This window comes from Pyrus communis, chromosome 7, assembly GCF_041283825.1.
Source record: "Pyrus communis isolate YQ-2024b chromosome 7, ASM4128382v1, whole genome shotgun sequence".
In the NCBI taxonomy this organism is placed as follows: Eukaryota; Viridiplantae; Streptophyta; class Magnoliopsida; order Rosales; family Rosaceae; genus Pyrus; species Pyrus communis.
The window spans coordinates 8,756,862-8,769,775 of record NC_142571.1 but is presented as its reverse complement, the minus strand read 5'-3'; the positions used below and the strand labels follow the sequence as shown (position 1 = coordinate 8,769,775).

Below are 12,914 nucleotides of genomic sequence, written 5' to 3'. Positions count from 1 at the left end.
TGTGCCTCGAAAAGATGTAATATAGAAGAAAACTAATTGTTTGTGAGACATACACTTAAACAAATATGTTGTAACTAGTTGAGTGCTTTTGGTTTTAACATATTGGGTAAAGTACAAAAAACTACCTCAATTATTGGTGTCACGACACTTTCATACCTCATCTTTTAAAATTGACAATGTCATACCTCATCTTACGAATTTGTGTCAATGTTATACTTTCCGTTAGCCTGCCATTAATTTGTCAATTAAATGCTGACGTGGGCAAAGATGGGACCCACTCACTTATCCAACTGGATTAAAAATAATAAAATATAACTGGCGTGGCCAGAGATGGGACCCACTCACTAATCCAACTGGATTAAAAAATAATAAAATATATTTTTAATAATTAAATATTCAAAAAATTAAAAATTAAAAAACTAAAAAAAATAAAAAATGGCCTAAGGGATCCGGCCATCCCTTTCCTCCACACACAACCCTTTTTCTTCTTCTCTTCAACAGTCATCAAACCCTTCCCCGTCCCCCAACCTTCCTCCACCACCCTCTCTCTATCCTCTCTCTTTGGGCAACCTGCAATGCGCAACCCCCAACCTTCCTCGTTGCTGAAGCTCGAGCAGCTTCACACCTCAACACGAATCGATTGGAAAGCGAAATCCCAACCCAAATCGACAACCTCACCAGGTTGAAATGGTTGGCTCTTTACAACAACCAGCTCAGCGAGCTTGACAATAACCAGATCTCCGGTTCGATACCGGCGGAGTTCGGAAACTTGTCGAACCTTTCTCTTCTCTTCTTGTGGCAGAACAAACTCGAAGGAAACGTTCCGCCATCAATTTTCAATTGTGTGAATCTCGAGGTCATTGATTTGTCGCTTAACGGCTTGACGAGGCCGATTCCTGGAAGGCTCTTCAATCTCCAAAATCTCATGAAGCTGCTGCTGCAATCTAACAACTTCTCTGCTGAAATTCCACCGGAGATCAGAAACTACTCGTCGTTGATTCAGTTTCAGGCCAACAGCAACAAACTCACGGAAGGGATTCCGCCCCAGAAAGAGAGGAAAGAAAGGGGGTGGTGGACGAAGGTTGGGGGGACGGGGAAGGGTTTGGTGGCTGTCGAAGAAAAGAAGAAAAAGGGTTGGTGCGGGTGGAGGAAAGGGAAGGCCGGATCCTTAGGCTATTTTTTTAGTTTTTTAATTTTTTAAAATTTTGAATATTTAATTATTAAAAATATATTTTATTATTTTTTAATCCAGTTGGATTAGTGAGTGGGTCCCGTCTCTGACCACGTCAGCATTTAACTGACAAATTAACGGCAGGCTAACGGAATGTATAACATTGGCACAAATTCCCAAGATGAGGTATGACATTGTCAATTTTAAAAGATGAAATATGAAAGTGTCGTGACACCAATAGTTGAGGTAATTTTTTGTACTTTACCCTAACATATTTGTGTTGAAGTTGTGAGGATGAATAATCTACTAGAAATTTTTGTAGCATGAGAGTTAATTCACGACTCAAATGAGTAGTGACCTATAGAAATTTGCAAACCACAGCCTTTCTTTGCAGGACAACCATATATGCCAGCAGTGGCGAAGATCTTTTCAATTTTGCCCTTTTTCCACAATCTATGGCTTCGTCACGGATCAAAACCTAGGAATGCTCATAAACTCTTGAAGTGTGACGCAATCATGATATTCAAGTGCTCTGTAAAAAATACGGTTGTTTCTATTCTGTATACCGATCTGAAACTTGAATACTGAACCAAATCAAAATTTTGGTTGAATACTGAAAACCGAACCAAAATTCGGTAAAATACCAAAAATTTTTCAATTTTTTGGTTCAGGATTGAGATTGGGCCTTCAGCCCCAATTTGTTAGGGTTTTTTTTTTTTTCATCTTAATTTTGGGCTGAAATTTGGTCAGCCAATGGATGTGTAACTAATTTTGAGCCAATTGTATTCATACCAATTTGGTGAGCCCAATCGATACCAATTTGGTTAGCCCAATACATACAAATTCTATTTATCAACATAGTTCTTTACACAAGTTATAATTTTATACTAACAAACTAGTAGCAAATCATGTTCATCATTTTATCAATGTATCATTAGTAATTATACTAGCAAGCCACTTAAATTAAAAATGATGCAACCAAAATAAAATAAGTTAAGTTACAAACCGAAAAACAAAAATTTAAATTACAAACCAAAGTTTCGAATGAATTTAATATTATTTGTTCGAACTTCAAAGTTCAAGTTCATAAAGATTGCCCCTGCATCAGTGGAAGCCGCAAAGATTGAGTACATTCGAATCAATATGTTACACAAAGGATTTAAGGTACATATAGAATGCATATTATCAAGCTTTTAAGGGGAGGTATCTCCATTTTTTTCAAAAATGGAAATTAGTTGTGAGACTCACTCTACATCGAATTTTAATGATCCGAATCATCTATTTTGTAAGTCTCTATTCATAGATCATCCTTGCAAAAATTCGATTCCATCTGAAATCATTTACCTGTTTAATTATCAAAATGAAATTTCCTCGTTTCTTACAGAACAAAGTGTTCGTCACTTTCCTTGAACTCAATTAGATGTCTCAAATATTTCCGATTTAACTAATATTTTGTAAGGGTGATTTAAGTGATGCAACTTGAAAAATAGATTGTTAGGATTCTTGAAATTCGATATGATGTGGATCCCACAACAAATCTCCATTTGAAAAAGAAAAAAAAAAAAAAAATCTCTTCCCTTAAAGGCTTCTCCATATAATTCACATACGAGAGTACTTGAAACACCAAATATTATTCGGGATCGAAGATAAGAAAGCTTACCGAGAGACGATCGCCTTTGTGATGATTACTTTTGTGATTATCCTTTGTCTTCTTTTCTGGGGCACAATAGCATCTCAATATCAATGTCAATGTGATAAGTGATTTCCCACAAAGAAGCTCAATTTACATCATTATTCAACTAAAAACATACCAATTTAGTACGAGTCCATGCTGAGATATATTCTAACATGAACAAGCTCTGTGTATAAATTTACGCTCAAGTACTATAATCACGTCAAATTAGTGTATTACACCTAATGCAAACTAGTACAGGCTTGCACTAAAATGGATCTATTATGAGTGTAAGTGCAATATGAACATACAAATGAAGCTAATCCTGGCTGCAGAACAAGTACTAACACAAATGAATTCATATGTAGATGTGCAGATAAAAATATTCACAAATCTCATAAATCACAAGATTAACATCAAATAAAATAATTGCATTTTCTAAGTAAAAGAATGTCATGATAACAAAATATTTCATATAAACACTCTCGGATATCATATATCATATAGGTTGGAAACAAAAGCCTACTCACTGATGTGTTGTCGGATCGTAACTACGTTGCCCTATTTAGCCACTGAAATTCTCGGGACTAGTCTCTCCGACATAGGAAACCACTATTGGTCATTATCCCACTCAAAACTCATAATTACTAAGGAAAAGACTCTTAAGTTTCCTTTTGTTTGCTCGTGTCAAGTGTTAAAAGTGCTTGAAAAAAACTCAAATGCTGCCACACGCCGGTGGTCAGTCGTCATCGTTGGTGGTGCAGTTATCCTCGTAGCTGCTAGTGGTGCACGTATGCCTGTACTTGCCACTGATGGCAAGTAAAGTGGTTCATTACTGGCGGTGTACTCGCTTTTAACTGCGTTAAACATGTCAACGCATAGTGTTAAAGTTTGATTTTAACGCAATATTTCATCGTCATTGTGGGATATTCGTTTGTCTCCTTCCTCTCGCTAATTGTCGGAAGCTGAGTTTTTTGCCAGAATTCTTCACAGAACATAACAGGCTCACAACCCAACTATTTTTTTGATGTATAATATGTCAAAATGAAGATTGGAAGGAGAGGAATGAGATTTAACACATTTGACTTACGTCACATTTGCGCTTACACGTTTGTATCCTCAAGTACTATTCAAATAACATAACAAAAGAGACAAAATAGGAAAAGAGCTCAAATGTCCACATAAGATTTTTACTTAGCTCTTTAGGGGTATTTTCATAGTTACACAACTTCGAGAAATAAAATACAATAAAATTAAAATAGATTGCAACAATTTTGATCGTAACACATACATGTACTAGCAAGAGAACCTTGGTACAACGATATTTCTAGATGTTGAATTCCTTCTGTTGTTTTTAGGTTTTTTATCTGAAATAGTCCATGTGATTTGCACAACTCCTCATTTTGATCCTTGAGATTTGAAATCGATAAAATTAGTCCTTAAGTTTGTCCACAATCAATATTTTTTGTCCTTCCTAAAAAATCTTCATTAAATAAGAATAAAATAACAAAAATACCCTCAATTTTTATCAAATCATTTTGGCTTACTATTTATTAAATTGAGGGTAGTTGTGTTATTTTAATCTTTATTTAACATAACTATTCACGAAAGGACCAAAGTGATTGATGGTGAACAATCTCAAGGAACACTTGTATTGATTTCAAATCTCATCGATCAAAGTGAGAAGTTATACAAATCTCAATAATCATTTTGGCTAAAAAGCTTTGTTTTACAATAATAGTAGTGCATGTACAAGTATTTACTGTAATACAAAATTACCTTTTGGAAATTTTTTTATCACATCGAATACAAATCGAATGAGGATCCCAATGATCCTTCAATCACATCCGTTTATCGTACATTGTGAGACGAGTTTTCGTCAGGTACTGTTTACATTTAACTTTAAATAAAAAGATTTACAATAATTTATGACCGCACGATATACCATGAACGAATGTGATTGAAAAATCCCTTAGATCATCACAAAGAGAATACGGAGAGGACCCTCAGATATACAAATCAACCAAGCAAAGCAATTAAAAATGCAATTATTAAGAACACGGTAATCGAGGTATAATGCCGAAATTCAATTGATCAAACACGAAACAGGATTTTAATATTTCCAGCAAACTGTAGTTTGCTGGCCTGATGAAGCAGGATTTACAGTTGAAATCATATAAGCATGTGTGACAAAAAGCATTTACAGCAGAATAAGTAGCATATACAAGAGACCATTGCAAAAAAAAAAAAAAAAAAAAAAAAAACCGTCGCTTCTAAACCAGCTAACTTTAGGATTTCCGGTTTAAAGTTTTCAAGTACGAGCCGGGTTTTCGCCTCCCTTGATTTCTTGTGTTCCAAGGCAAGGCAGTCCTGGTAGAGGAATCTGGTTCTTCAGTTGCATTAGGTACACTGGAGTTTGTGGGCATCACTTTTTCTGAATACCGAACAGGAACATTTGTGGGCAACACAGTTTCCGAAACTGGAGCAGGACAACTGGTTTTCTGCTCTTGAGGTGATATGCAAGGCTTCCGTATGAACGGATCTTTAACTTCTAAATCACATGGCTCAGCCTTGACAGCATCCTTAGGTATAAGGTGTATATCCCCGGCCTGTCACAATACAACATAAGGGTTAACAGTCCATCTTCATGATTGATCCAGCATGATGGTTATAACACAAAGCAGCATTTAACAAGAACAGTACCAAATCTATAAAAATGGTCAGTCACAAATATAATACAATAAATTTAAACCAAAAAATAAAAGCGTTTTGTTCAATTCGTAAAGGAAACACTTACATTTTCAAGCACACTGCCAACCAGAGGCTGATCTGTGTTTACAGTAATACCAGGACGAGGGGTCAGCTCTGCAAGACTTGAAACTGCAATCTCAGGCAAGAATGGATCTCCCGTGTCACATTTGATATGCATAGATGCAGTGGATAAACTTTCGAACAGTAATCTATTTCCATTTTCACCACGAAAAGCAGGATTTTGAGCAGATCCCATCAATGCATCACAGGGTACTAGGAAGTTGTTAGCTGAAGAAATGTTTCCTTGATTTTCCTTCACGACCTTGTCCACTCGAGTCTTCAACTTCCATACTTTTGAATGTACCACTTCAATCTTCCAAAGAATATCTTCCAAGGAACTATTACCATCCCTGAATTCAAGAGATGACCATATATCCTTTGTCTCAACATCTTTATTGCCAGTGCAAGTTTTGTCTCCTGCTAAATGGAAGATTAAAAAAGGGAATGAAAATAATGAACGGAAAATAACAAACAATGATCAAATAATCAATTAAAGTGACAGATTTCAGCATTCAAAAATATATACAGAACCTACAATAGCATAAACCAAAAGAAACTTCAAAGTCCCAACATTTCCATGGAACAATTCAAATTCTTTAAAATTCCAGGAAAAGCGTTATATCAATAAAATGTTGTCTAATTCTTAAGAATGTAAGAGGTTAATGAGGCAATAAGCTTAAATCAATTTTAGCATATAATGTACTAAATTCCTAACACTAGGTTTTTTCCATGACAAGCTCTGAAAATCAAAAACATGTCGAAAGACCACAGGACTTCCCTGTAAACATTATGTTAGAAAATAAATGCACTTACAACTTGAGAATTGGACAAAATTGAAGAGTAGAAGATTCATTGTCTAACAATGCTCAAACAAAGAATTCATAGAAACAAAGATTTGGTCTCCTACGATAAGGTAAAAAAAATTCTCGCTGCAGTACTTGTAGTGGTAGCAAATGCAATATGTGAAAATCCTTCTACTGTTTTCTTGATAGAACAAAAAAGGAGCAGGTCCCTAAGAGGGTACTTTTAACTTATCAAAATCTGAGCACTCCTCAGATAAGAATCGGACTCTTGCACAGAGTAGAAGATTCATTGTCTAACAATACTCAGACAAAGATTGGTCTCCCACAATGAGGTAAAATAACCTCACTGCAGTACTTATAGTGGTAGTAAATGCAATAATGAAAAGCCTTCTACTGTTTTCTTGATAAGACAAACCCTAAGAGGGTACCTTCAACTTATCAAAATCTGAGAGCTCCTCAGATGAATAATAAGCGGTAGGAAATGAGCCTAATTAACAACTGAAAATGCAAATGCATATAAAGGATTTTAAAGGACAGACAACCGAATAGCAAGTCTCCTTCAATTTCTGAATTTCACTTTCCAGCACAAAGAACATGCAGAGTAAACAAAAATTGGGAAACATCTATTTGTCCAATAAAATCGGTACTACAAAGATTATATCATCAACAACATGCAATTAATATGTTGAGGCAGTGTTCCAATATGTGCAAAAAAATTGACTTCATTATGGAAACTAAATAAAAGCCAACAAACATGGTGATACACAACTATATTAGCCCTCGTAAAGTAAAAAAACAAAACAGATGCAGAAACAGAGGCATACACACTTATCTTTCATAGGCGTTTTGCACATGAAAATTACATGTATGCATACCCATAAGGAAAGTTTAGTGTACTAGCAAGGTACGCAACCACCAAAATTGTAGACAAAACAATATTCCGTACTTACCAGAATCACCCCAGTCTCCCTCCATGAAAACACCATTAGCACGAGACCTCTTACTTTCTGAAAAAGGAAAGAACATGAAACACAAAACAGATTTTTAATTGCCAACAATGCATGAAGAAAAGTTTTAGATATTCATACCATAGGAGAAAAGATTATGTTGGGACATATAACATGCTATATTGGTAGTATCTTCAACTCTCTTTCTTTTCTTCCTTTTCGTTAACTTTGACATTGCATCAAATTCAGACTGCTCTATTTGGGCATACTTTGCAAGCTGTAAATCATATTTTTTGTCCTGAGACTGAAGTTCCTTAATCTTCAGTTCCAGCCATTTCAAGCGCCACATAAGAGGACGTATAAACTTATTCCAATGAGTGGTCAACCTTTTCCTCCTAGACAATCAGATATACACATAAAACAATGTGAATGTCACAATAAAATACAGTTGAATCCAATATATATCATGGTTACACTATAGTGGGCACAACCATTAAAAAACTGAAATAAGTATATCTTTAAAATCAGAATAATTTGCAACTATGCCTCCTTTTAATTCACGATAGAATTGATCTTCATCAAAGTGGTAACAGATTTTAACATATGTAGCTGACCGGCAACATACCACTAATCGACCAGCTGTCTCACATGATCACGTCCCAAAAAGTGGGATCCTATCCCCAAATGATATTCATACTATTACTAGCTAGAACCTGAAGGAAGGAGTTGAACCTATCCCCATCCAGTACCCAGAGATTAATATTCACCTCATTCATTCTCACCTTCCTTTTCCCTGGCAATGCAGGTTAGAACCAGGCCTAACTTTCACTCCATAAGATTTATTTAAATGAGCATTCACAGACAAAGGAAATTGTTCCAAAGAGTGACTCCAGCCAAAATCCATCTCTATCATGGCCTCAAGCTAAGAAAGCCCCATTTGACAAACTTAAATCAACAAATATTATCGAACCTCTATACATAATACGATTAATATTTTGAAAAATAGGGACCAGATTGCAAACAAGAGACTTGTCTACCTTGCCTTTGTAATTGTATGCTAGGTGTGATATCTTTAATGCTACCCGATAGACAAGATCTAAGTAAGACATAAACGACATAACTCAAACCAAAATCATACATGACATAATTCAAACCAAAACATACCTTGTTTCAAATGCACCAAAATATTCATCATAGAAAGGGGCGAACTCATTTCCATGCAACGGCGACTGAACTTCATCACCATCCGACACATAACCATTCTCTGTCCCTGAAGTTGTATCACCAAAAGAACTCGAACTCTCCGTCAAATCCCCGCATTCGCTTTCAACGATCTGCACAACATTAGGACTTGGAAACCCAGTTCTGTTTACCTCCACATTCTCCCTTACATTTGATGCAGAAGTTTGTCCAACCAATCGCGTTTCCATGTCAAAAATATTATCTTTGTAGTTACTTACACAAGGCATAAGTTTATCTTCTAGGTCCCGGTTGATACTTCCATCCTTAGCAACTGACAGTTCCATTCCAGTTCCCGACTTTGGTTTCGGCTCCAATTCAGGGCCCATCCTGCAAATTCACACAAACTAGAATCCGTCTTTTCAGAAATAAAAATAATAATTAAAACTAAATATGTGATCCCAACTCAATCTATAACAACAATGCAGCCATAAGAATTCCCAATCAAAAAAATCCGAGAAAACCCCACGCTACGGCCTACCCGTAATCTCAACCTTCTGGTTCGTAAGCACAAAATTTAATCACGTTTAACTGACGAAAGCCCACATAATCTTAACAATAAGTTAACAAACAAGAAATCAATCAATCAATAAGTTAACAAACAAGAAATCAATCAATCAATGACCGTGGAATTATAATTTTTTTTTTTTTCTTTCGAAAACTACTATTGGAAACAGACAAAACTAAAGAAATCCCCAAAATTTTCTACTGCAAAATTCAACGCTAAATTTTGAAAAATTAGGAAATCGAATTCAAAAAGCTTAGTCTTAATACAAAAAGCCCCAAATTTAAGACATTCAATTGATGAAAACCTCTAATTCCAATAGAAACCATAAAACCCTAAACCCTCGAAAATATATCAGAGGAAAGAGCGAGAGACCAACCTGGTATCGCAAAAACCTTTTGTCCGTGAGAGCGAGAAGGAACATGTCACCACCGGCGCAGTTTAGCGGCGGTGCCAGTAACCGTAAGCGAGACGAGTCGGACTCTGATTGGTTTGAGGGCAAAGATTCTCGGTGGGACTGTTTCTCGCTCCCCCAAGTCGCTCGCAGTTGCTCTCTCGTTTCTCTCTCTATTGAAGTGGTCGGGGGATGCGATCAAAACTTGGGCCGCACGTGTGGGTCCAATTGGAAAGATTGATGAATTGGTATGTGCTGTCCGCCTCGGAAGGGTATGTTTGGCAAATGGTTTGTACTAGGTTTACTTACATATTCAATGTATTAAATTATGAATTAAACTTTGTTTTACATTATTTATTTCTTAAACTGGTGGTGTCATGTTACGCATTGATTTTTCATGTTGTGTTTTTGTTTGAAAATTTTCGACTGTTGTCTCAACATTTTGCGATCTTGTCAACCTTTAAGAAAACAAGTTGTGTTTAACTTGGCATATCTGGTAGAGAACAATTTTTTTTTAAAAAAAAATTCAAAATTTGAAGATGGTATCAGAGCATCTCTTAAAGAGATGGTAAATATGTCAATTAGGATTAAAAGATATCAAGGGTTTTCTCTCTAAAGGAAATGTCATAATTGACGTGGCAGATGAGTCATTTAACTTCTTGTTTTCTAGTATTTTTTTACAACAAATAAAAATAGAGTCGATTTTATTACTGATGTGTGGGGTCTCATAATTCACCAATAGAATACAACTTTTAAAATTATTATTTTCTAAAAAACTATAGACATGAAATTTCGTCCCCGTATTTCACTATTTAATTTTTCGTGTTTCGTATTACGTGAATTTATTTTATTTTTTGTCAAATTTTAGTTAGTTACAAAGTTTGATTTTTCATAATTAGGCTTTGTGATTTCCAGTGAGTTTATTTATGATTTTATGAAGCATGGTTTATGAATGCATTTTTTATCTTACTGGTTGATTAACGTATTTAAATGTTAATATAGTGCATCTTTTAATTCATTGAATTGATTATTTATTGTGACTGTAGAATTGTTGTTGAAAAATAGTGTGATATATGTGAAAGATGAATGACAATCATGTTGCTAAATGGTTGCGTTAAGTAGTCTAGAACCTAGTGAACCATGCTCATTGAGTTCAATTGAGTGATTTTGGAACTTTATGTTTCTTGCCAGTTAATGCCTTGAGAAAGTTCAGAGCTTAACATAAAGGTGAACTACGAATGACTTGATCTCATCTTTGGATACATAGGCAGTCTAACACAAAGGTTAGATGCAGCCATAAAAGAGAAGAAATGATATCGTGTTGTTAAACTAATAGGTTGTTTTAGTCATGGCTTGGAAGTGAGACATCATAGTTAAATAGGTACGTTTTGATGTCATGTGCTGGTCTTGGAGGTGTCTCAGGGGTCCAATATATAATAAAATAATAAGTTAACACATTTCTTGGAGACAGTTAGTACTACTGTCTAGTGGTATTCCTCTCCACTTCTAAATGAGAGATCTTATGTTTGATTCTCTTCAAAGACAAATTTGAATCACATTATTGTTAGCCCATTGTGAGGCTAAGCCATCCCCCTTCCCCTTTGCGTAGATAATTTTGTTTGTTAAAAATAAAAAATAAAAACACACACACACACACATTGTCGCTGCCATCACCACCACTACTCCCAATATCATTGTCGTTGCCACCACCTTTACTACTATGTCCATTTTTGTTATTATGTACAATCATATCAATGTTTACATTAAAATTCACCAAACACTTTTACATTACTTTTCATATTCACAACACTTTTAAAAATACAGTTTATCAAACACTCAACTGCTTTATCTTACAACTGATTAATCTAAAAGTACAACGTTTTTTTTTAAAGCACAACAATCCCAAATTGACCCTTAATGTATATATACCGTTGTATGCTACTGGTGGATTATGTGACTCATCAATAAATAATAATTAAAAAAGATTGACACCAAACTTTGTTGTTGTAAAAGAAAATGTTGGAGATCAAGCAGTTAAATCCCACATCACTTATAGCAACTTGGAAGAAAGTTAGGCACTGCACATCACATTTGAAATATTGAATAGAGATGCTATTATATACTGTAATATGAAATGACTATTTAAATTGTATAAATTTTTTAGATAATATTCTGTTTCACTTGTCACCTGGTATAAACATATCGTTATACAAAAATAAAATTAATACATCCACAAATCAAATGTGATAAGCTAACATCACAATAATTTTTTTTTTCAAGCTCTCAAATTCACGCTCACCCTTTATTGTAGAACAAAGGAAAATCCCTAACCACTAAAGGTACAGTAATCACACACTGCAATGCAGAACTTGAAACATAAAATTGACAATTAGGACACTTTACATGAGGCACTTCTATTTATATCGCCTTCAAGAGCATCCAATGCATTCCCTCCATCCAAAAGCATTTCCACCCTTAAAAGGCCCACGAGAAATAGGCAATTCAATTCTCTAAGTGAATAGTACCTATCTAAGTGCACATCCATTCATAAATTAAATAATTCAGACAATTTATATTAAAATAATAAATGATAATTTTATTTTTTTATTTCAGATGATAATAAGAGATTGGTTGAAAGTATTTGAAAATATTGAAATGTGGTGGTGGAAGAACATGGTTAGGTATTTATGAAAATAATAATAATAATTTATACATTTGTATTTTTAATTAATTTTATGATTTTTTTTATAATTTTTTTTGTATTTTTCATTAATTTTTATAATTCTTTTGTTAATTTTGTAATTATAGCTAGGGATGCAACTCAGGCAAGTTAGGCGGGTTGGAAGGTCAACGCAACCCTAACCCAACTTTTACAATTCAGACTTGGGTTCGGGTTGGGTTTCATTCAGGTTCATTTGGGCTCGGATTTAATTGGGTTAGGGTTCACTTGGGTTGAGTTCGAGTTGCCTAACTTTTTCAAGTTTAATTTTGTAACAACTTAGTTTCCAAGAATTTCTAAAAAAAATTAGGCCAAGTAGCATCAAATCTAGCTAACTTTAATTTCATAAATCAATCTACTATAAAGCTTTAGGATTTAGAGACTATGAATATGAGTTGACTAATCAAAGCCTCTTATTCTCTAAAAGCTTTAGTAATTATAAAGGGTAATTTATTAAAAAAAAATTAGAAAGGGCGTTGGTTTTTGGACTTGGCTCACTTGGGTGTAGTATGAACATTAATTGATATGGGTTACAATCTGGTTAGATTGGGTTTGGTTAGTCGGCTTGGGTTGAGGATAGACAAACAAATGATCAATCCAACTCAACCCAATCAATGAATGGGTTGAACTTGGGTTGGGTTCGGGAGGGTTAT

General features: G+C 34.8%; 1 protein-coding gene across 5 annotated transcripts; it reads right to left on the bottom strand.

Moving 5' to 3' along the window:
- Positions 1 to 4,912: 4,912 nt before the first annotated feature.
- On the bottom strand, positions 4,913 to 9,768 carry LOC137734128 (uncharacterized). Of its 5 annotated transcripts, none has more exons than XM_068473420.2 (6): positions 9,528 to 9,768; positions 8,569 to 8,973; positions 7,546 to 7,799; positions 7,408 to 7,464; positions 5,641 to 6,071; positions 4,913 to 5,452 (listed from the first exon to the last, which is right to left on the bottom strand). In XM_068473420.2, exons 2-6 carry the CDS (start codon positions 8,970 to 8,972, stop codon positions 5,132 to 5,134), a joined length of 1,467 nt encoding a protein of 488 aa, XP_068329521.2. In that variant the 5' UTR covers position 8,973; positions 9,528 to 9,768; the 3' UTR covers positions 4,913 to 5,131. The 5 variants fall into 5 exon arrangements, with proteins under 5 accessions (XP_068329521.2, XP_068329518.2, XP_068329519.2 ...); XM_068473417.2 differs by having other exon boundaries at positions 5,641 to 6,074; positions 9,528 to 9,742; XM_068473418.2 differs by having other exon boundaries at positions 5,641 to 6,074; positions 8,569 to 8,990; positions 9,528 to 9,720.
- Between the last annotated feature and the right edge of the window lie 3,146 nt (positions 9,769 to 12,914).